The 23,362-nt window shown below is 42.5% G+C and overlaps 1 protein-coding gene and 1 long non-coding RNA gene across 3 annotated transcripts in view; one reads left to right on the top strand and one right to left on the bottom strand.

Annotated features, from left to right (window-relative positions):
* The window catches only part of LOC121922915, a 112,434-nt gene that overhangs the window by 67,633 nt on the left and 21,439 nt on the right, over positions 1 to 23,362 (bottom strand). The gene's annotated exons all lie outside the window — the stretch shown is intronic.
* On the top strand, positions 15,972 to 17,196 carry UTS2R (urotensin 2 receptor). The gene has a single exon (XM_042452861.1). It carries the CDS (start codon positions 15,972 to 15,974, stop codon positions 17,094 to 17,096), a length of 1,125 nt encoding a protein of 374 aa, XP_042308795.1. The 3' UTR covers positions 17,097 to 17,196.

Genomic DNA, 23,362 nt, shown 5'->3' with positions numbered 1-23,362 from the left:
CAGAGGGTCTTGGAGATGTCTCATCCATAGGGTCGCCATGAGTCGAGATTGACTCAAGAGCGGTTAACAAGAGATTGGCTGTAAGCCGTCTCGATCCTGGTGGTGAGGCGGGATAAAAATAAAAATTATTATTATTATTATTATTATTATTGTTGTTGTTGTTGTGGAGTCAAAGGCTTTCATGGCCGGCATTCATAGTTTTTTGTGGCGTTTTCGGGCTATGTGGCCATGTTCTAGAAGAGTTTCTTCCTGACGTTTCGCCAGCATCTGTGGCTGGCATCTTCAGAGAATGCTTTGCCTGGAAAGGAATTGGGTATGGATATACTGTGTGACCCTGAGAAGGCAAGAGTGATTTGTGTATTGTTTTGTTGCTAATGGTAGGTCTCAGGGTAATAATAATAATACAGTGGACCCTTGTTATACGCTGGGATTTGCTTCCAAGATCCCCCGTGTATTACAAAATCTGTGTATGCTCAAGTCCCATTAAATATAATGACATAGCAAAATGGTGTCCCTGATTTAAAAAAAAATGGAAAATCATGGTTTGATATTTGAAATTTATACTTTTTTTGAACATTTTCAAACTGTGTATGCTTGAGTCCATGTATAAAAAATCCGTGTATAAGAAGGGCTGACTGTAGTAGTAGTAGTAATAATAATAATACATCATTCATTAGTTCTACATCTGGTAGCTAAACTACAGTTCTGCTGCTTATGAGTCCACTGAGGGAGCATGACAAGAGAAGGTCAATTTTGAGGTTCGCCCAAGATATTTTCTTGACTAAGACAAATAACTTATTCCACTGCAGCGCACTGACAGCTGAATCTTACTTCAGAGTTTGGAAATCATGCATTAAATGTACCAGCAGCATTACCTGTAATACTGTACTTTGGAAGACAAAGAGGGCATAATGACATTCTTTCCAAATAAATAATCCAATAAATCATAATTGATAATATGGCTATTTCTGTACAATGAATAATGGTTACTTTTTGTCATTACATTTGGGGAGAGTGACTAAAAATGGTTGGGACTTTTAAGGAGATGTTATTTCAAATCCCCCATCAAAAAAAGAGGGGAAACAAAAAAGAGAAATGCCACAAAGAGTGTTTAACACATTACTTTATAATGTTGATGGAAATGAGAGACTGTGGGTGGTAGGGGTGCAGTAAGCTACAGGCCAATTGCTTTTTAAACAAATGTTCTAAACTCTTCACCTGATTGTAGCAGGGTACAGGGCAGGTACAAGTAGGACAGGCTTTGGGGCACACATAGCTCCTTCCACCTCCAAGAGAGGAAAATTTCCAAGGAACTCAGGAAGTATGCCTTGTTAAGGGGGGGGGGGGGAGATACTTTTTCTGCCATCTAGAATCTGCTGCCTGAGGTAGTTGTCTCACTCTATCTAATAGTAGGGCTGGCCATGGCTCCTTTTCTGGGATAATTGTTTGGAAAACTCTTGACTGAAACACAAATATTATTCCCCAGTCTAACTGTGATACATGCAGCAAATGTGACTGTGAGGCAACCGGGACACTTGAATGAACAGTTATTACCTGTAATAACTAATCTATAATTAGATCATATTGCAATTATAACTTAACAAGGGACAATCTTATTCCTTTTGGAGCATAACTGTAACTTTTCAATTATTGTTATAATAACAGCACTGTAAACTCCCTAAATGGTAGAGGAGGAATATCACATGGTTCAAACATTAGCTTATGCTTCTATCTTGTGCTCTTTTGTAGGTTTTGAAGTAAGGATGACGTGATAGATTAAAAATATTATCACACCAGCGCTTGCCATCTCTGAATTGTCTCTCAAACGTTGAGGAAGCGCACTTGTATGAACGCCTGGCACGCTTCCTCATCATCAGAGAAAATTCCCTCTCCCCAAATGATTCAGTGATGCTAGGGGGGAGCCAACAATTCCTTGACAATGAGGAAGCAGGCCAGGAGCTCCTGGGGAGATGTGGTGTAGCAGTAGCCTGTTCCTCTCACCCCTCCTGCTTCCTTACTTGCATGCTGCCCTTGCCACTGTTTTGGTTCCCTCCCCTGAGAGAGAGCCCGGCTGGTGAAGAAGACATGAGAGGCACGCTCACCTCTTCACCGCCCTTACCGCCACCTTGGGTCCCTTCCCTGGGAATAAAGGGTGTGCTTGCCCCTTCCCTATAGCAAGAGGCGTATCCCACTGGGTCTTACCCCTTTTCTGGGGTGTCATCTAGTGTGGTCCTCATTCCCTGTACCTCCTCAATGACACCACCACTTCTCCTGCTTTCGGCATGTGGGCTTTCCTCATTTGTAGCAATTCCTGTCATGTACTTAAAAGGTAAATGAAAACAGGACTCTATGAGGCGAAAAAAGTATCCATGAATCCCCCCCCCTCCCGCTTGCCAAGTACCAGCAGCATCCTTTCTCCAGCAAATGGTTCAATTCCCTTTATCTGAGGAATACAAAAGGCTTGAGCAGAGGGCAGTGAGATGGAGGGTTGAGAGAGGAAGGGCCCTTGAGAAAGATCAGTGCAGCTGCCTTGAATAAAAATGCCCCAACGTGCATAGAACTGAGAAGCTCCTTTGTGGATGGACATGACACACCTTTCAGCACATCAGTTCCTTTTCTGCTTTCCTGGCTTTGCAATCTAGAAAGCAAATGGTGAGGTAGGCTGGAGCAGCCGTGTGGAGGGAGACATGTGCAGCCATGTATGCAAAACATTAAGTCTAGTGACAGCTGCACAAAAAGCATGGCATTTTACTGAATATGTACTCAAGTGTATATTCTCCTACAAATTTCACCAAATGCAGAAATGCTTTCCTCTTCTTCACTTCTCAGAAATAGTACCTGATATAAATCTTGAACAACGGCACACACTGGCTCCTCTCCACCAACCCTCAAATGCATTTCTATCTCACACTAGCAATCTCCTGTAACAAAATAAAGATAAGGGGAGGTTGGGGGAGGGGGAGATTTTATCCATCTTTATCCTGCAAGAAAAGTCTAAAGGTATGTCTGGACTTTAATCCAAGTACTCCAAAATTCTGATCAGTATATGAGAGTTAGGGGGAGCCAAGGACTCTGGATTTGATTTTTCAACATTACACTGCATTTGGACTATCTACAGATCAATTGTGCTGGTGAGATGTCTTCAGTTCAGCAGAGGATACGGCATTGATATTGCAGGAGATAGCAGATCTTAACCCAGTATTCATTTCTCTGATATGTGCAGGCGGAAATCAATGCAGAGCCTTAATTTTGCTTCACTGATTCTTGGCAACAGCAACAACTGCAAACTCACCTCACCTATACAGCATTAATAAAAGAGGCTTATTAACTCAATAACAGCTCATTATAGTCAAACAGAAAAGAGCTTCTGTGAATGCTTTGCAATGGCAGGCTAAAGCTTTCAGTCAGGGCTGGCCAGCAGTTAATTCCACAACTTGACTCCCAGGAAATCTAGGATATCCCAAGGTTATCTCCAGATCTTGAATAGATATCTCTATTCTTGTGGAAATGTTTCTCCATTCATCTCTGCTGAAAGTGTTCCAGAAATTCTGCTAATGAGTTTTAAGTGCTAATGGTATTTTTTCTCCCTAGCTGCCTGTGTAAATTCCCTAAAGTAACCAGAGCCCAGTGGCATCACTTGTTGGGTGCAGGGAGTATGGACCACACCAGATGATACCCAGAAGGGGGTGACACCTGTTTGGGCCCTCCTCCCTCTGGGGCAAGAGAGGCGCACACACCACCTTGCAGGCTGCTCCTTCCAGGGCTTCCTCTCCAGGGAGAAATCCCAGAATGGAGGAGCTGTGACACCCCAGCTCGGAATGCCACTACCAGAGCCCCTCTGATCTTTGAAGTTAAGCAGGGTCAGCACTGGTTAGTACTTGGATGGAAGACCATCAGCAAATACCAGGTGCTGTAGGCTATATTTCAGAGGAACGAACTGGCAAAAACACCTCTGAGTACCCCTTGTTGAGCCAATGTGACAGAGTGGTTTGAGTGTTGGACTATGACTTTGGAGACCAATGTTCAATTCCCAGCTCGGCCACAAAACCCACTGGGTGACCTTGGATAATTCACATACTCTCAACCTCAGGGGAAGCCAATGGCAAACTTCCTGCAGGAAAACAGATTCTGTCTAAACATTAGGAAGAACTTCCTGACAGGAAGAGCTGTTTGACAGTGGAATATGCTGCCTTGGAGTGTGATGGAGTTTCCTTCTTTGGAGGTTTTTAAACAGAAGCTGGATGGCCATCTGTTGGTGGTGCTTTGACTGTGTATTCCTGCATGGCAGGGGGTTGGACTTGTAGTTTCTTCCAACTATGATTCTATGAAATTCATGGAGGCATTAAAAGTTGACAAGTTGAAGGCACATAGAAGGCACATACACAGTTCCCTGTGTACAGCAATTGATCTTAAGGCAGCCACACAGGGAATGTGGATTCTTTTAATATGTGTCTTATTTTTCTTTTAAACTGACATGTATTTTAACTGATTGTGTGCATTTGTTAATATGTTGTTGTTCCCACCTCGTTCCATGGGGAGAGGCAGATAAAAATTTATTATTTATTATCATCCTAAAATATAAACATCTGCTTTTGACCTCATCGTTGATATTGAAACTAAACTATCTCTTTATTTGATTCATTCTTATCAGGCTGCAGCTATTCATTCAGAATCATAGAATCATAGAATCGTAGAGTTGGAAGAGACCACTAGGGCCATCCAGTCCAACCCCCTGCCATGCAGGAAATCCAAATCAAAGCATCCCTGACAGATGGCCATCCAGCCTCTGTTTAAAGACCTCCAAGGAAGGAGACTCTATCACCCTCCGAGGGAGTGCATTCCACTGTCGAACAGCCCTTACTGTCAGGAAGTTCCTCCTAATGTTCAGGTGGAATCTCTTCTCCTGTAGCGTGCATCCATTGTTCCGGGTCCTGTTCTCTGGAGCAGCAGAAAACAAGCTTGCTCCCTCTTCAATATGACATCCTTTCAAATATTTAAACAGGGCTATCATATCACCTCTTAACCTTCTTTTCTCCAGGCTAAACATTCCCAGCTCCCTAAGTCGTTCCTCATAGGGCATGGTTTCCAGACCCTTCACCATTTTTGTCGCCCTCCTTTGGACACGCTCCAGTTTCTCAATGTCCTTTTTGAATTGTGGCGCCCAGAACTGGACACAATATTCTAGGTGGGACCTGACCAGAGCAGAATACAGTGGCACTATTACTTCTCTTGATCTAGACACTATACTTCTATTGATGCAGCCTAAAATAGCATTGGCCTTTTTAGCTGCCGCATCACACTGTTCACTCATGTTCAACTTGTGGTCTACTTGGACTCCTAGATCCCTTTCACACGTAGTTTCATTCAGCCAGGTGTCACCCATCCTATATCTGTGCATTTTATTTTTCCGCCCTAAGTGCAATACCTTACATTTCTCCGTGTTGAATTTCATTTTGTTAGCTTTGGCCCAGCTTTCTAGTCTATTCAGGTCATTTTGAATCTTGATCCTGTCCTCTGGGGTATTAGCTATTCCCCCTAATTTGGTGTCATCTGCAAATTTGATAAGTATGCTCCCAATTCCGTCATCCAGGTCATTGATAAAGATGTTGAATAGCACTGGGCCCAGGACAGAGCCCTGTGGGACCCCACTGGTCACTTCTTTCCAGGATGAAAAGGAGCCATTGTTGAGCACCCTTTGGCTTCGGCCGGTCAAGCAGTTACAGATCCATGTAACAGTTCCTTTGTCTAGCCCACATTTTACAAGCTTGTTTGCAAGTATGTCATGGGAAACCTTGTCAAAGGCCTTAGTGAAATCAAGATATACTATATCCACAGCATTCCCTTCATCTACCAAGCTGGTAATTTTATCAAAGAAAGAGATTAGGTTTGTCTGGCATGACTTGTTTCTCTGAAACCCATGTTGACTTTTTGTGATTATGGCATTGCCTTCTAGATGTTCACAGTCTCTCTGTTTAATGATCTGCTCCAGAATCTTTCCTAGTACTGATGTCAGACTAACTGGACGATAATTGTTGGGATCCTCTTTTTTCCCCTTTTTGAAGATGGGGACAACGTTTGCCCTCCTCCAGTCTGCAGGGACTTCTGTTCTCCAGGAGTTTTCAAAGATTATTGCCAATGGCTCCAATATTACATTTGCCAGTTCTTTTAATACCCTTGGATGGAGTTCATCTGGTCCCAGAGACTTAAATTCATTTAGATTAATAAGGTGTTCCTCTACTATCTCTTTACTTATTCTGTACTGAAATGCCCCTATCCTGTCCTCTGCTCCATTATCCTCAGGTTGAGCACCCTTTGCCTTTTCTGAGAAGACTGAGGCAAAGAAGGTGTTGAGTAATTCTGCCTTTTCTCTGTCTTCTGTTAGCATTTTGCCGTCTTCTCCATGCAGTGGCCCTACCGTTTCCTTCTTCTTCCTTTTGCTGCGGACATATCCAAAAAAGCCCTTTTTATTGTTCTTAACCTCTCTAGCAAGCCTGAGTTCATTCTGCGCTTTAGCTTTTCTGACTTTACCCCTACACATGCCTGCTATTTCTTTGAATTCCTTTTTTGTGATTTCCCCCTTTTTCCATTTCTTATACATGTTCCGTTTCAAACTTAGCTCGGTTGAAAGTTCCTTAGTCATCCATCCTGGTTTCTTGAGACACCTCCCATTTTTCTTTCTCACTGGAACTGTTTGAAATTGTGCCTTCAGTGTCTCTCTTTTGAGAAACTCCCATCCGTCCTGAACTCCTTTATCTTTTAGTATTTCTGACCATGGAATCGCCCTCAATACTTCTCTAAGTTTACTGAAATCCGCTAAAGTCTAGGATGCATGTCTGACTATGCCTTGCTTCTCCTTTCCACTGTATTACAAACTCCAGGAGAACATGGTCACTTCCACCTAATGATCCCACTACTTGCACCCCATTAACAAAGTCATCCTTGTTGGTTAGGATCAGATCTAAAATAGCTGACCCCCTTGTTGCCTCTTCCACCTTTTGGACCATGAAATTGTCTTCCAGGCAAGTGAGGAATTTGCTAGGCCTTGAGGATTTTGCTGAGTTTGACTTCCAGCAAATATCAGGATAGTTGAAGTCGCCCATCACTACTACATCTCTCTTTTCTGACTGTGTGGTCATCTGTTCTAGAAAGATATCATCCAATTCCTCAGTCTGACTTGGGGGTCTGTAGTAGACTCCCACTGTAACATCCTTGTTGTTTCCCTCCCCTTTGATTCTTATCCAGATGCTCTCCACCTGGCTTCCAGGATTGATGTCCTGGATCTCTTCACTGGTGTAAATATCTCTGACATATAGTGCTATTCCTCCTCCTTTCTTGTTTGGCTTATTTCTCTTAAAAAGCTTATACCCCTCTATTTCCACATTCCAATCGTGAGACTCATCCCACCAGGTTTCAGTGAGGCCTATTATATCATATTTGCTTTGTTGTACTAGGAGTTCGAGTTCATCTTGCTTATTTCCCATGCTCTGTGCATTAGTGTAGAGACATCGCAGACCATGGTTCCCTTTTACTTGCTGCCTGTGCAAGTCTTTTTGCCTCCCACTGTTGGGTCCTTGCACTGTTTGCCTTGTTTCCTCTATGTCAGTTTGACTATTTTCGCCATCCCTTTCGCCTTCCTTAATATTGTCTCCCTTCCCCTCGGAACTCAGTTTAAAGTTCTTGAGACTGTTGGCAAAAACATTTCTTCCAACTGGTGTGAGATGCAACCCGTCTGTTGCAAGAAGTCCCTCCTCATGGAACCACAGCCCATGATCGAAGAATCCAAATCCTTCTCGGCAGCACCATCTGCGAAGCCAGTTGTTCACATCTGCTATTTTCCTCTCCCTTCCTGGACCATGCCCTTCAACTGGCAGAAGAGACGAGATGACAACCTGTACATCCATTCCTTTCAGCTTCCTACCAAGCACCTCGTAATCCCTTTTGATGTTCTGAATGCTGTGTCTTGCAGTATCATTAGTTCCCACGTGGACCAAAAGGAAGGGGTATTTGTCAGTAGGCTTGACATCACGGATCTTTGCACCTGGAAGACAACACACCTCTCGAGATATCTTGTCAGGCCTACAAATCACTGCTTCTGTACCCCTCAGCAAGGAGTCCCCCACTACGACCACACGCCTCCTCCGAGGCTTAGCAGCGACTGTTCCCTCGGGTGGGACTCTCAGGCTCCCCTGCTCTGTCCCTGAAGTCTGTCCATGCTGCTCTTCTTCGTCCTCCTTGAAAAGGGAAAGAGCTTCGAATCGATTCTCTAGCTGCAAGCTCCCAGAACAATCCCTTCTTGGCTTACTTCTCTTTGTGACATTCCTCCAGCTGTCTGCCTCCTGTGTTTGACAAGTGACCTCTTCCACCCTAGCATCTTCCTCTGCATGGTACTCATCCAAGATGGTTAGTTCTATTGTGTCCAGGAAATCCTCTTGTTCCCTAATATGCTGAAGTGTAGCTACTCTGGACTCCAGCTGCTGCACTTTCTCCTCCAAGAGTGCTACCAACTTGCACTTGGTGCATGTGAAGTTCTCCACTTCTGTAGGCAAGAAGAGAAACATCCCACAAGAGCTGCAGGTGACTGCAGCAGATCCCTCGTTGTCCATACTGCAAAGTCTTTAGTAATGAATATAACAGTCAATCTACTGGGAATACTTCTTTAAAGAAATGTACTGGCTGCTATCTTACACTTAAAGGGAAGGTTCTGTTTCAATATCTGATTCCAACCTGATGCCACTTGAGCAGAGTTGTTGAGTTAAAGAAAACTAAAATTCTAAAACTAAAAACTAAAAAGCACACGGTCTCAAAATGGCTGCCAAGCAGCTCCTCTCCTTCTCCTTTCTCTGGCCGGACTGCTCTGGAAGGCTCTGGAAGGTGGTATATAAAGCTAGTCTGCTAGCTCCGCCCCCTTGTGACTCACAGATGTGACTCACAGAAGCTCCGCCCCTTCAGCAACGAGCACACGGTCTCAAGCACACGGTCTCAAAATGGCTGCCAAGCAGCTCCTCTCCTTCTCTTCTCTCTGGCCGAACTGTTCTCTGCCTGAGAATTCTAAATACCCCTCCTTAAAACTGCCAATACCAGAATGCAACAGGAGGCAGCTAGAGCAGTCAAAGTGGAATAGTAGCACTATAAGAGTATAGTGTGATATGCACCAGGTTACCCAATGGGATTCGATAAGTACAAGGTTGCTTTGGACTGATTTTGAATTGGTGAATTGCCTAAATAACATGAAATAAGGGTTAATGAACAAACAAATAGCATGCATTGCCTAAATAATGTGAAATCAAGGGTAATAAATGAACAAATAATGTGCATTGCCTAAATAATGTGAAATAAAAGGTAATGAATGAACAAATAACGTGAAACAAGGCAAAACCACAAGAACCGGAGGCAAGCCGTGCTGGAAGTGTAAAAAGGTCACAGTCCAATTCTGCCATCACTGCGCATGTGCAGGGATGCTAATTCGACTTCTTGACTATGAAGGGTATGTACTCATATGATAATTTATTTTGCATTCACACTACTTTGGCTTTGGGATGGGCATTGTGTTCTTCTGTGGTGTGATAACCATCCACATACTTGTGTTCCTTTCTGAATTGGCCCTACTTTCTTTTCTTTCAAAACTGAGAGACATTCCTCCCATATGATAATGTCCTATGTTCCTTCCATGGCCTTTGCCAACAATCCCACCCTCACATTAGTGGTGTTCCTCACTTTCTGCTCTCCACTGGATCACCCCCAAAACAAGCCCCTGAGGGAGTATAGGACTAGCTGTAGATCCTCAGTGCCCCCTTTCTCCTAATCCATCCAGGAATTACTTGCCACCTAAATCTTAAAAGGCCTAATGTCTGTGTTGAGGCAAATATTTTGTGGCCTGAATCCTACTGGTTAGACTCACCTAGAACAGATCCACTGAACTAGATTTTGAAGGAAAATCCCACAGATTTGGTGATTCGACTCTAGGGCTGCTGGAATAAAATCCGGAGATAGTTCCTTTAACAGTTGTGTGGAAGAGAAAATTTCAGCAAGCGTTGCTTGTTAAGCAACCAAGTAACAAGCAACACCTACTGAAATTCCCTCTTCTACAGAACCATTAAAGGTACAGAAGCCCTCAGCAGTTTTTACTCTGGCAACCCTAGTACTTGAGTTGAGACCAACAAGGGGACTGAGGTCCTCAGTCTTGCAAAGTGATCAAGGAAGGTGAACGGTCCACAGTGGGTGTTCAGCTAAGTAAAACTTTGTCCCTCAGTAAAGAAACAAAGCTTGCATCTTCTGCCCACCTCAAAGACTATACTTTTTTGCTGATAAAATGTTAAAGGTTATCAAGTGCCAACAGAGCTACCAATAAAGGCAGGAGACAGAATGAATGCCCACCTTAGTCATTTTAGGCTGATATGTGGTAATGAGAAGAACAGACCAGTACTATCAGAAACATCCCATTTGCAATCTTTCCCCAGAATTATGGGTGTGTGTGAGAGAGAGAGGGAGAGTGAGAGAGTAGAGGGAGAAGTGGAAAAGTTATTTTTATTGACCAGTTAACTGCAGACACACACCAAAATCTGGAAATTAAAAGAAATTTCCATTGTATTGTTGGTCTTCTGTTATTATTATCATCATTTTGATTTTAATAATAAAAATAATAAATATTTATTTATATCCCGCCTCTTCCGTTTAGAGGATCGAGGCGGGTAACAGCAAAGTTTATATAATATACAACAATAAAAACAGCAAGCCCCACAAGACCCCGCCCTAACCCTCCCTCCCAAGTATAAAATTAAACAATAAAATATGGTTAAAAATACATAACAATACGACAAAATTAATAAACAAACCACAAATAAGAAAAAAATAATAAAAGGAGGGGGATTCAGTTGGTTCTGGACGTTATCAATTGGGGAAGGCCTGCTGGAAGATAAAGGTTTTTGTCGCCTTTTTGAAAGCCTTGAGCAAGGATAATTGGCGAATCTCTTCCGGCAGGTCATTCCAAGTCATTTTACCAAAGTCACCCAAAGTCAAAAGAGAAATGAGCCTATTACTAAACAAGTTGGACAGCTATTTATTATGATCACGACAACAGTGTCTAAAAGATGCCACTTGTGATGCCCTCACAGCAGCTCAGCTGTCAATAAACCCTCCAACCCAAACAAAGCTCCACTCCCTTTTGGAATTAATTTCTGTGCCAACAGTCTTGCAGCCAGCGTCCTGAGAAAAATGTAACCCTTTCTTTCACTGTAGCCTGTGCCTCCTCAATCATCTGTTTCTACTCTGAAGCTTCTCTGAAGAATATGGGAGTTATTCTCCACCCAGGCACTTTAGGGGGAAAGTCTGGGAGCTTTTTCAAAGAGTATATAAGTATTCTCTTGCTGACAGGGAGAAACAGCAGTGGTGGGTTTGCCTGGACTGCTGACACTTGGGTTAGCAGAAAGAGCCAGCCTTGGCTTTCCAAATACTAATGTTGCTTCTTTAAATGAGACCCTAGCTAGCTTGCTGCAGTTGCAGCTCCACAGAGCTGGACGTCACCAGGCAGCATGAATGAATGCAAGAACTGGGAGGGCACAAATTTCAAACATACTTGGCTAGGTATCCCTCTCTTTCGCACACAATCATTCCAGATGCTCTCTGAGTGCTGAGTCTTGTGCTGTTTCTTTTAGTCTTATCTAGGAAGATTATGTAGATGTACCTGCCAAGTATCTTGTCTCATACAATTTTCCTCTGCAAGAAGAAATTTCATCAATTGGATTTCACTGAAATCAGGTTTGGATACAGAATTTCTACATTATTATGAGTATGTTTATGATTACTAATTATAATTCCTTGGTATGTGTGGCTTATTGGGTTGTTCATCTCAGGTGAAGTCAGGAAGGGTAGAAAGGCCAGTGTCTCTCATGTAGTGTTTTAATGTATTTAATTAAGACAACATGCAAAACTAGATTGTATGTATGTGTTTTTGTGTTTCCCCCCATGCCTCAGTTTGGACATGATAACTATATTACTTTACAAATAGTACTTGGTTTATATTCCTCCGCAGGAAGATCTGTGTTTTCATTTAAGATAGTTAAATTGTGTGTCTCCTTTAGTGTCTTCACAAACAGTAAAAAAATACCAAGCTCATATATACTGAGTGGATAAATTTAGAGGCAGTAGCTCTTTCTCCATATTAAAACTATTATATCTGGGTGCTTACTTGGGACTGAGTCCTATTGGTCTGAATGTAACTTAATCTTTAAGAATACATGTGGAGTATTGGGCTCCAAGAGCTATGAGAATCCTCTGTTAGAACTAAGAAGTGCACTGAATGGACCAACCATTTTTTGTCTATAAGCTGATTGATGCTATTATTGGTATTGATGTCTTTATTGACACCCTGATTTTCCCCAAAATCTGGGACTCAAGGCAGTTCATAAATGAAAATGAGTACAATATTGTTATACATTTACAAATGATTCACTTTCAAACATAACTAAACTATTAACAATATTAAAACAATTTAAAGCATACTCTTTAAAATGATTTAATAAGGAGTTAAAAACATGACCATTAAAAGAGCACAGAATCCTCGTAAAAGTCCTTCCTTCAGAAACCTTCTGTCCTAAAAGTCTCTCAGAATAACTGCACTGAAGTATATCAGAAAACTGTTCTTTGATGACAGAAAACTGTGGAGATTGTTTTAAGAGTAAACCTCAGATAGTCCCATGATGCTACTGACAAATGTACAAAGAATTCTAAAAAGAAAAGAAAACACTTTGGATCCTCCATATCCACAAAAACTAGCTGTCAGTATAAAATGAACAAATTGTGGCATACTTCAGATGGATCTAGATTAAAGTGTCCCTTTTGTATGCTCAGGGAGTGGTATTAGGCATTGGGTAACACAGGGTCAGTGATGAACCAGTGCTGATGCCACTGGCAATATTCTATTGTTTCTAGCACAGGGATTTCCCCTCTCAACCAAAGCCTGAGAGGATTTTTAATTTCTTCCTCGAGAATATTGGAAAGGCCCAGGTATGTGATCTCCAGACCAGTATTGAGAGGGAAAAGAAATAGACTAGATCCAGGGACTAGAACTCAGTGCATTAAAGAACAAAACCTGTTGATGGACACCCAGTTCTCTAAGTAAGGGGATTTTAGTGGATTCAGCTTTGTTGTCTTTGGAATGGGTTAACTGAAGATTGACTGCACTTTGTTTTGTTCAGATTAATTTGAAAATAAATAGGTTGAACACAGATGGAATCTTACAGCTTACACTTGCTCTTACTTAACTCTGTCTCTCTCCCAGGTATCTTCAACTGCAAAATTTTGTAGATACTTAATTTATCACATTCCTGGAGGGAGTGGAGAAAAAAAAGGAGGAGGTAGGGGGGAAAACATCTCATTCAGATAGTTTGCTGTTGTTATATGCCATCAAGGGGACCCTATCCAAGATTTATTCAGAGGAGGTTTTCCGTTGTCGTTTCCTTAGCAATCTGAGAGAGTGGGATTTGCCCAACGTCACCCAGTGGGTTTCCTCCTGGGGCTTGTTCATATGGTGAAAATAATTCAGGATGATTCTCCATTGTTCACATGAATTCCAAATGCACCCACTTTGGGGGGTGTGGGCGCCCAAAAAAAAACCCACTTACCTGGAATAATCAATATCGGGGGGGGGGGTTAAAAAGATTTGCATTGTTGGCAGTGTGAATAACCAACTCTGCATGCCTTGAAATGTTTCGAATACATTCACATCATCAACTCCATCTTTATTTGAGTGCTAGCACTTATGAGCAACCAAACTCCCAGAGATGTGCATACATGCAGTTCCATAATGTAAATAACAAACACGGAATGCATAGATGAGATTATTGCATAGCCACACTAAAAAAAAATGCCTAAATGAACCCCTGGAGGCTTAGTCCAAAACTCAAACCTTTTAAGTCTTTCTGACTATCTCTCCCACAACCAAGAACCACAGAGTGGGAAGGGACATCATCTTGATCATTCACTCCCCACCAAATGACAATCTTTTACGAAATGAAGTTCTTTTAAGAAAAACATGGAATAAATGTAATAAAGACAAAAAAACAGGAACTATGGTTTAAATCAAATTTAAATCCAATTTAAATCCTAGGGTAAATCCCCTGAATCAATAGGGGACCTGGCACGGTAATGGTTATTTGAATGCTATCAATTCAATGAGTCTGTTGTAGATGGCAATAATAAGTGGCTTCACGCCTATGAGCAAAACATTCCCCTCACTGAGAGCAAAGACATCCACACAGTCATAAAGTACTATTGTTTCTTCCATGCTTATGGAAAAGCAGGCTGTGCACTGGTGATACCAGCTTCGATTGATATGCCAACTGCGCCCCTTCCTGGAACCTAAAGACCTAAAAACTATGGTGCATGCACTGGTAACCTCACGACTTGACTTCTGCAATGTGCTCTACATAGGGCTACCCTTGCACCTAGTCCAGAAACTTCAAATAATTCAAAATGTGGCAGCCAGAATGGTCACTGGAAGATCTAGAAGTGACCATATTACACCTATACTAAAGTCTCTTCACTGGCTGCCTATTAATTTCTGGCTCAGTACAAGGTGTTGGTTATAACCTTTAAAGCCCTTCATGGCTTAGGTCCAGCTTACTTATGGGATCGCCTTCTCCCATGTAATCCACTCCACATATTGAGGTCCTCTAGCAAAAACCTATTGCAACCAGCTAAAACTAGGCTGGCTGCAGTTACCCAAAGGACCTTTTCTTCTGCCACTTCCAAATTATGAAATAGTGTGCCGGAAGAGACCTGACATATCACCAATCTTGTTTGTTTTTAAAAGGCAATCAAGACATATCTTTTTCAACAGGCCTTTCCAGATTAACATTCCAGCAATCTCTTATTAATTTAATCAGTTATTCAACAACTGCTCTAATTGCCTCTGCCCTATTTTAATAACTGTTTTAATAATTGTTTAATAATTTAATTGTATTTTATTGTGGATGGATGGGATTGAGAGGGTTTGAGATACAACAATGATAAGTTGTTATTATATTTTATTGATGCTTTTATTGTTAGTTGCTTCAGTCTGTTTGGAGGAGTGGAATAAAATAAATTTTATTATTATTATTATTATTATTATTATTCACAGAAAAATTCTATAGTAATGGCTGTAATCACATTGGCTCCCAAAATGTGGCCAAGGTTGCAGAAATTGCCATAGAGAGAACATTGGTGTAATCAAGAAAAGAACACATGTCTCACTCCATTTAGTAGCAACAGGGATCTGGGTGGCTATTAGCAGATTCAAAACTATCCCACAATATTCTACAAAATCTCTTACATATCCTTGCAGCACTATAAGTGGATTCAGTGGCATTTCATATCTTATTACTGAATCTTACCCCATTTTAAATCATTAGGTTCCATTAAAATAGAATCTGAGTTGGAAGAGACCACAAGGGACATCCAGTCCAGCCCTCTGCCATGCAGGAATGCACAATCAGAGCTCCCATATGTATCCATTGGGTGTATGGAATCTCAGTATACCAGATCAGGCTCACCTCTCCTGTCTTCTTGTGGTGGCAGAGTATAATGAGCAAATATTCTGATGCAGTTGTGCAAGAAGCCTCTCTAATGCAAAGACTTGGACTACCTGATACAGAATTAAAATCTGAAGGAATTAAATGTCCATCTAATCAGACTCACTGTCCTGCCACCCAAACAGCAAGTAGCCTTCCTATTTATCACTTAGGGCCTCAGAACCTTTGTAGTGCCAACATTCTGTGATTCTGCCTAATATTGTTTATTATGATTTTCTTCTAGAATAAACTGTGGGTGAGGAGGACCTCAGAGGATTGCTTCTGCTTCTTCAGCATAAGCATAAGTGTAACAGCAGTGGGAGAAATCCTGCCCCCTCCTTTCCTTGCACTGCCTGACATACCCAGCTGGAGTAGTCATTTTCTGAAGTGTTTGAGGCATGTGGAACTAGATCCTTCAAGAGAATGGAAGGTACCATCTCCTCAACTGTGACAGTGGCCACAGAAGCAGGTCATGGCAGCATCCCACTCAGAATCAGTTCCAATGTTTCCAGCAACAGCACCTGGGATGGAGCCTCTTCCACAGAGGACATCATAGCCACCTGTACTATTGGAACCATCCTCTCCCTCATGTGCATTATTGGAGTGACTGGCAACGTCTACACCTTGGTGGTGATGTGCCACTATCTAAGGTATTCAGCCTCCATGTATATCTACATCATCAATCTTGCCTTAGCAGACCTGCTCTATCTTCTCACCATCCCTTTCATTGTTGGGACCTACTTTATCCAGGAATGGTACTTTGGGGATGCTGGGTGCCGGATCCTTTTTAGCTTAGATTTCCTCACCATGCATGCCAGCATTTTCACCCTCATGGTGATGAGTACAGAGAGGTACTTAGCTGTGCTGAAGCCTTTGGATACTGTGAAAAGGTCTAAGAGTTACCGCAAGGCCATTGCCATTGTCATCTGGGTGGTGTCCCTACTCCTCACCCTCCCGATGCTTATCATGATCCAGCTAGTCCAAGGGGGAAAGAAAATCTGCCTTCCCACCTGGAGTAAGATGTCCTACAAGATCTATATCACCATCCTCTTCTGCACTAGCATTGTGGGGCCTGGGGTTGTCATCGGCTACCTTTATATTCGATTAGCAAGAACTTACTGGGTGTCTCAAACCACATCCTTGAAAGAGACCAAGAGGCTTCCCAACCAGAAAGTTCTCTATCTAATTTTCACCATTGTGCTGGTTTTCTGGGCCTGCTTCCTGCCCTTCTGGATATGGCAGCTTCTCTTTCAGTACTGCGAACCTTTCCCCATCTCCCAGAAGGCCACAAGGAACATCAACTACCTAACCACATGTCTGACCTACAGCAACAGCTGCATCAACCCTTTCCTGTATACCCTGCTGACCAAAAACTACAAGGAGTATCTGAGGAACAGACAAAGGTCCTTTAACAGTGGCAACAGCAGCTATTTCCAGAGGAGGAACAGATTTCAAAGAATCTCAGGGAGATCTTTCTCCACAAGCAGCCAGCACTACACTGAGACCTTTGTGCTTCCTGCAATCCCTGGGGGAGGAAACAGTCCCTGAAGGAATAAGTGCACCTCTTGATTCCACCAGTCATCAAGACAGCCTTGGGTAGGAGAGCAGGTGCCAGTAGAGGCAACCTGAGTGAAGCTGGGAAGGAGAAAAGAGCATCAAGCTGACAACATAAAAGGGACACACAAACTTACTTGGAGTGCTGTCTGCTGGGGGCATCCCCTCCATCATGTTTTCTCTCGCTCTGTGTGTGTGTGTGTGTGTGTGTGTGTGTCTTTAGCAGAAATTCTTGGTCTATCACAAGGCATCATTAAAACATATCATATATCCCAATTACGTCATTACATCGCACTTAAGTTATTCAACCAATATTAGTAAAGGATGGCATTGTTGTTGCTTTTGTAGGTATCTTTGTTTTGAACTGTATCCCACAAGCACAATTGTTTTGGGTATAAGAGACTTAACTGTGATTGCATTTTATATTTCAGAATGGGTGGAGGATTGTTATTTTATTTTTAATTATGTTTGAGTGAAAAAAGGAGATGAATTCAAAGAACCCTAGAATGAAACCAATAAAAAGTTTTTAGAAATTTTTAAAAAATTAAATTTAAAAAAGGATTTGTGTAGATTAAAAAGAAAAGATTTATAGGATTTTGATGTATTTGATACAGATGATAAACCATTGGGGCGGCACTGTGCAAATATCTATCAATTGATCCATCAATTGATTGATATAGATATAGATATATTTCATACATACATTTTTGCTGGTCCACATTAATGAACACTGTGGTTTGTTTGTAGTGGCTGAAATCCTGCTGGCACACTATACTGATGTAACTATATTGGCACAGGTATTAGCAGCAGGAAGGAAAGTCTCTGGATACAGCAGCCATTAAGGAAGTCAGATACTTGACAAATATGTCTGTGTGACTCTGGGCAAAGTGTAGCCACTGGTATAGGGCACCAACAGGATTTCGGCCGAAGAGTTCAAGTGCCAGATACCAATCCATACGAGGGTGAGTAGGAGCTTGTTTGTGTTTTATCATTTGTGTTTACAGCACAAGTAAATGCAGGAACCACAGCAGAGTGCTGCAACGTGCAAGTGTTGTGTGTGTGTGTGTGTGTGTGTGTGTGTGTGTGTGTGTGTGTGTTTTAAAGGCCAGTAAATGCATGCATACACCTGTGTAGTACTGCAATGTTTTTAATATAAAAGTTTTTGTGGCTGTTCACTGCTGTGCTGCTATATTGCTGCTCATCAAAAAAACAGCCACATAACACACCTCAGATGATAAAAACTAACCATACTACTTGCAGAAAAACAGGAAACCTGTGGATTTCTTGCCTGTGAATCCTTTCACCCATGCCTTAGGTCAGAGGAGAAAGTAGGAAAATTTGCAAAACAGCTTGGAAGCCATTCCCACCCATGAGAGGTACTAGACTGATGGTATATAGAAACTGCAATCACTAGATAACTTGTTAAAAAATTGTCTGGGATGAATATTGAAGGAGAAATAATACCAACACAATTGACTGTGGAGTGTGTTATCTGTTACATGAGTGAGCCAGAGTATCAAAATGAAACACAAGTATAGATTAGGTCATAGAGTTACAGGAAGTCATTTACAGAGAGAAGAGTACCTGCTCTGCATCTTAGCTGGTAGAGCAGAAGCTTTCAGCAGCATAAAAACAAGATTCAGTCAGTAGAGACAACCTGATAATCTCAGTCACAGACATCTGATTTATATCATTGGGAAAAACTGACTGAAAGAGACTGATACCACTACTCTGCATGGATGCAGACATTTTCAATGTAACAATGAACTAATCAACATGCAGACAGTATATTGAGGGGGAACAGGAAAGAAAGCAAATGTCTAGAAATCACAGTGAATCCACTGTGGAAACTAAATCAAGGATGATGACAGGGAAAAGGGCAAAGCATATGAGAAAGGGAAACATATTTCAAAATGCATTTGAGAGACTAACAACATGAAAGATTCAAACTTTGGTCTTTCCCAAATCTAGTAATTTAAAATTTAGTCATATGCAATACAACAATCCCTATATTTCTATCACACACAACCACCATGTTTGGCTCAATGATGGATCAATACATCTTCTTTCCTGGCACCACCATGTGACCAATACTTTCACATTGCATTAACTAACAAACAGAAGTCCTGGACATCTCATCTGTTGGCTATACTGATGTAGCACACATTTGTTTGTTAGGAAGGAAGGAAGGAAGGAAGGAAGGAAGGAAGGAAGGAATCTCATCCACTTTTAGCAGCTAGATTAGCCAACAGTATTTTTCAAGGATCATTTAGGAGATTAGCGCACAGCTTTAAAAAGCGATTTACTGCTGCCAAATTCCATTTGAATGTTACCTGCCCGGTGGCATCAGCAGCAAAATCCTTGGAAGTGTTAGGAAGACAAATGCTCTCTCGATCCCTGTCCCTCATGGCTAGCGGCACAGGGGGGCCCAGCTGTAACTTTATTGTTACAGCAGATTATTAACACCTCATTGAGGGATGGGCAATTTCCAACAAACCTGAAATTGGCCATAGTAAAACCTTTATTAAAAAAGCCCTCCCTCGACCCCCTGTTGCACAATAATTATCGGCCAATCTCGCTATTGCCATTTCTGGGGAAGGTGATCGAGCGGGCAGTTCAATCCAACTTCAATCGATCTTGGATGAAGCGGAATATCTAGACCCATTTCAAACCAGCTTTCGGGCGGGTTACGGGGTTGAGACTGCTATGGTCGCCTTGGTCGATGATCTCCGTCTGGGCATGGACAGGGGAAGCGTGTCCCTGTTAGTGCTCTTGGACATCTCAGCGGCTTTCAATACCATTGACCATGGTATCCTTCTGGGGCGCCTGGCAGAGGTGGGAATTGGGGGCACTGCGCTCCAGTGGTTCCAGTCCTACCTCTCCGGGAGGTCCCAGATGGTGCAGCTGGAAGACGTGTGCTCCGATGAGAGGGCCCTTACATCTGGGGTCCCTCAAGGAGCCATTCTGTCTCCCATGCTTTTCAACATTTACATGAAACCGCTGGGAGAGATCATCCGGAGACATGGGGCGCGGTGTTATCAGTACGCTGATGACACCCAAATAATTTTCTCTATGTCTCCGACTGATGCAGTGACCGGGATTGGCATCTCTCCTCTCGTGGCCTGTCTGGAGTCGGTAATGGGCTGGATGAGGGACAACAGACTCAGCCTGAATCCAGAGAAGACGGAAGTACTGGTGATAGGTTCCCCCGGTCCGGGGCTGGCGGTGGTTCCACCTGTCCTGAACGGAATCACGCTTTCCGTGAAGGACTCTGTACGCAGCTTGGGGGTGCTCCTGGACTCGTCGCTCCACCTTACATCTCAGGTGGATGCGACGGTCAGGAGCACCTGTTATCAGCTTCGGCTGATACGCCAACTGTGTCCCTACCTCGACCGGGGAGACCTTGAAACTGTTGTACACGCCCTGGTAACCTCTAGGTTGGATTTCTGCAATGCGCTCTACATGGGGCAACCCTTGTACCATACTCGGAAGCTGCAACTTGTGCAGAATATGGCAGCCCGTCTGGTCACTGGCACTGCCAGGGCCAGTCATATAACACCTGTCCTTAAAGACTTACATTGGCTGCCTATTCGCTTCCGGGCGCAATACAAGGTGTTGGTAATCACCTATAAAGCCCTAAATGGCTTGGGCCCAGGGTACCTGGAGGACCGCCTCTCTCCGTACAATCCGCCCCGCGCACTTCGATCTTCAGGGCAGCTACTGCTAAGAGTTCCAGAGGTGAAATATAATTCCACCTCTAGGAGGGCTTTCTCCATCTTAGCCCCAAACCTCTGGAACGCGCTGCCCTTCGAGCTCCGCTCAGCCACCTCCCTAGCCCAATTTAGGAAGGGGCTAAAAACCCATCTATTCGAACAAGCCTACCCCTGACCAGCAACTCTCCCCCCCCCTCGTCAGCACTGTAGGCCAGCATGTTAATTTTATTGTTTTTATTGAATTGTTTTAATGTATATGTATGTATTGTTATTAGATGCTGTTCACCGCCCTGATTTTCAGAAGGGCGGTATACAAATAAAATTTTATTATTATTATTATTATTATTATTATTATTATTATTATTATTATTATTATTATTAAAAATCCATGTGATAAAATCCAGATGTATCCTGAATTTGAAATGAATTCAGCAGCAGTAAATCACTTTTTTTAGCTGTGCACTAATCTCCTTAGTCTCATAAGGATTTACAGCATGAACTGAAATGGAATAAGGCATTGTGTAGGGAGTTTATGGCATGCACAAATAAGCCAGTTTACCTCTTCCAGCTTCAAATCAGGATCTGGGATGCCCCCGGATGTTATCAGACCTAAATTGCTGGTGATCTAATCACAATGCCACTGCCCAGATGCATTCCAGGTCAAAGCCTTGTTCAGTTGGCCATTTTTTGAAATCGGAAACTCTCCAACTTTGAAAAAGTGCTGGCTGAGTGAGGCTTTGTCCGGGGATGCATCCAGGCAGCAGTATCGCAACTAGATTGGTGTCAGTTTAGGTCTGATAACATCCAGGGGCATCCCGGATCCTGGATTGAAGGCGGAAGAGGTAAGCCGGCTTATTTGTGCATGTGATAAGTTTCTAGATCTACAATGTAGACAGAAATCAGTTTTTTGAAGCAGAGGAAACTGAAATGCTATGACCCAGAGATGTGAGCTGGCCACTACAGATGGTTGCAACAGCCATAGCAGCCTGATAAAGGAGCTGTATATACCTCTGGCAGAGATGAATGACTTCCATAATGGTATCTGTAAAACAATTGTTGTGCTTTATTTATTCTTTCTGGTGAAATCAATTTATTTTCACAGCAGTTAAGGACTGAGATTGTACCCTCACTTTCACATGACCAGGAATACAGAACACAAAGCTGACAGCACACATTGTTTGGAATTATTTGGGACAGGAAAAGACTGTTCATAACACTGTTCATGGGGTGTGTCCCTATGAGTAAGCATCTGTCTATCCCCACTACAAGCTCTCTAGCTGACTGCACAGAAGTTGAATTCCAATGGGAGAGCTGAAATTCTAGATGCTGCCCAACAAGATGTATCAGCAACACAGGGCTACAATTGTGTCTTTTGCTTTCCCAGGTTCCCCCCACCTTCAACATTTATAATGGAAATGCATCAAGACAACTGTGCAAATGGCACCATTACAAAAACACTGCCTACAATAAACAGGGAAATGTTCTTTGTTTGTTGTTTTGTTATGTGCCTTTGACTGTGACTTTATCACAAGGTTTTCTTGGCAGGATGGGGTCAGTGTAGATTTGCTATTGCCTTCCTGAGGCTGAGAGAATGTGACTTGCCCAAAGTTACCCAAAGGGTTTCTATGGCTGAGTAACAATTTAAACCCTGGTCTCCCAGAATCCTAGTCCAAGACTTACTAGTGTCACTTTCTTGTCATGGTTCTGTGACCTGCCCTGGGATAGTATCTGGCCAACAAATAAGAGTTCATAAGCCGACAAAATATCTCCATGCAAACTAATGGGTAGACTTTTTCCCACAGCAGTCCTCACACTTACTATCTTTTACAGGGGGTGTTGTAATCCCAATGCATGCATGTGTGTAAAGAAAGACTGCAATTTTCAAGAGAGAGAGAGAGTTTTGTGTTTGGGGCTCAGTAAGCATCTTAGAGGGCTAGCTGTCTCCCTGGAAAACGTGTTTGAGCAATATGGTTTGGCTTTCTGTTGGAGTGATTAAGATGTGTCTTCACCTATGCTCAACCTGTATACTTGTAAATAAATTCAAATACAACAAAATGCCAATAAGCCTCTAGAGATCTCCTTCCAAGAAAAAGAAAAGTCCCCAAAAGTGCTGCCTCCCATAAATTCAGATAAGTGAACTAAGCATAACATTATGATTGTCTTTAGGGTGTATCTACTACACTACAGACACACCATTGAACTTAGTTCAGGGGCAACAAAATGAGTTCAGGGGCTCTTTGAGGCACTGACTGTCATTCTTTAGCATCCTTTAGAACAGGGAATGCACAGCATTTTCAGCTCCAAAGACCACATCCAGCATTGATGGGGCACCTCTCACATTGTTATTGTTAGGCATCTTCAAGTCAATTCCATCTTATGATGACCCTAACCTAGGTTTTACTTGGCAAGATTTATTCACAGGAGGCTTGCTACTGATTTCTTCTTATGCTGGGACACTGTGATTTGCTCAAGGTTACTCACTGGATTTCCATAGCTGAATGGGGATTTGAATCCTGATCTCCCATTGTCCTAGTGCAACACTCAAAA

Source organism: Sceloporus undulatus, chromosome 2 (assembly GCF_019175285.1).
Source record: "Sceloporus undulatus isolate JIND9_A2432 ecotype Alabama chromosome 2, SceUnd_v1.1, whole genome shotgun sequence".
NCBI lineage: Eukaryota > Metazoa > Chordata > Lepidosauria > Squamata > Phrynosomatidae > Sceloporus > Sceloporus undulatus.
This window is presented reverse-complemented; position numbering and strand designations above follow the sequence as displayed.

What these genes read in the sequence shown, in the direction of transcription:
- UTS2R (XM_042452861.1), top strand. Translation starts at nt 15,972, where the DNA reads ATGGAAGGTACCATCTCCTCAACTGTGACAGTGGCCACAGAAGCAGGT.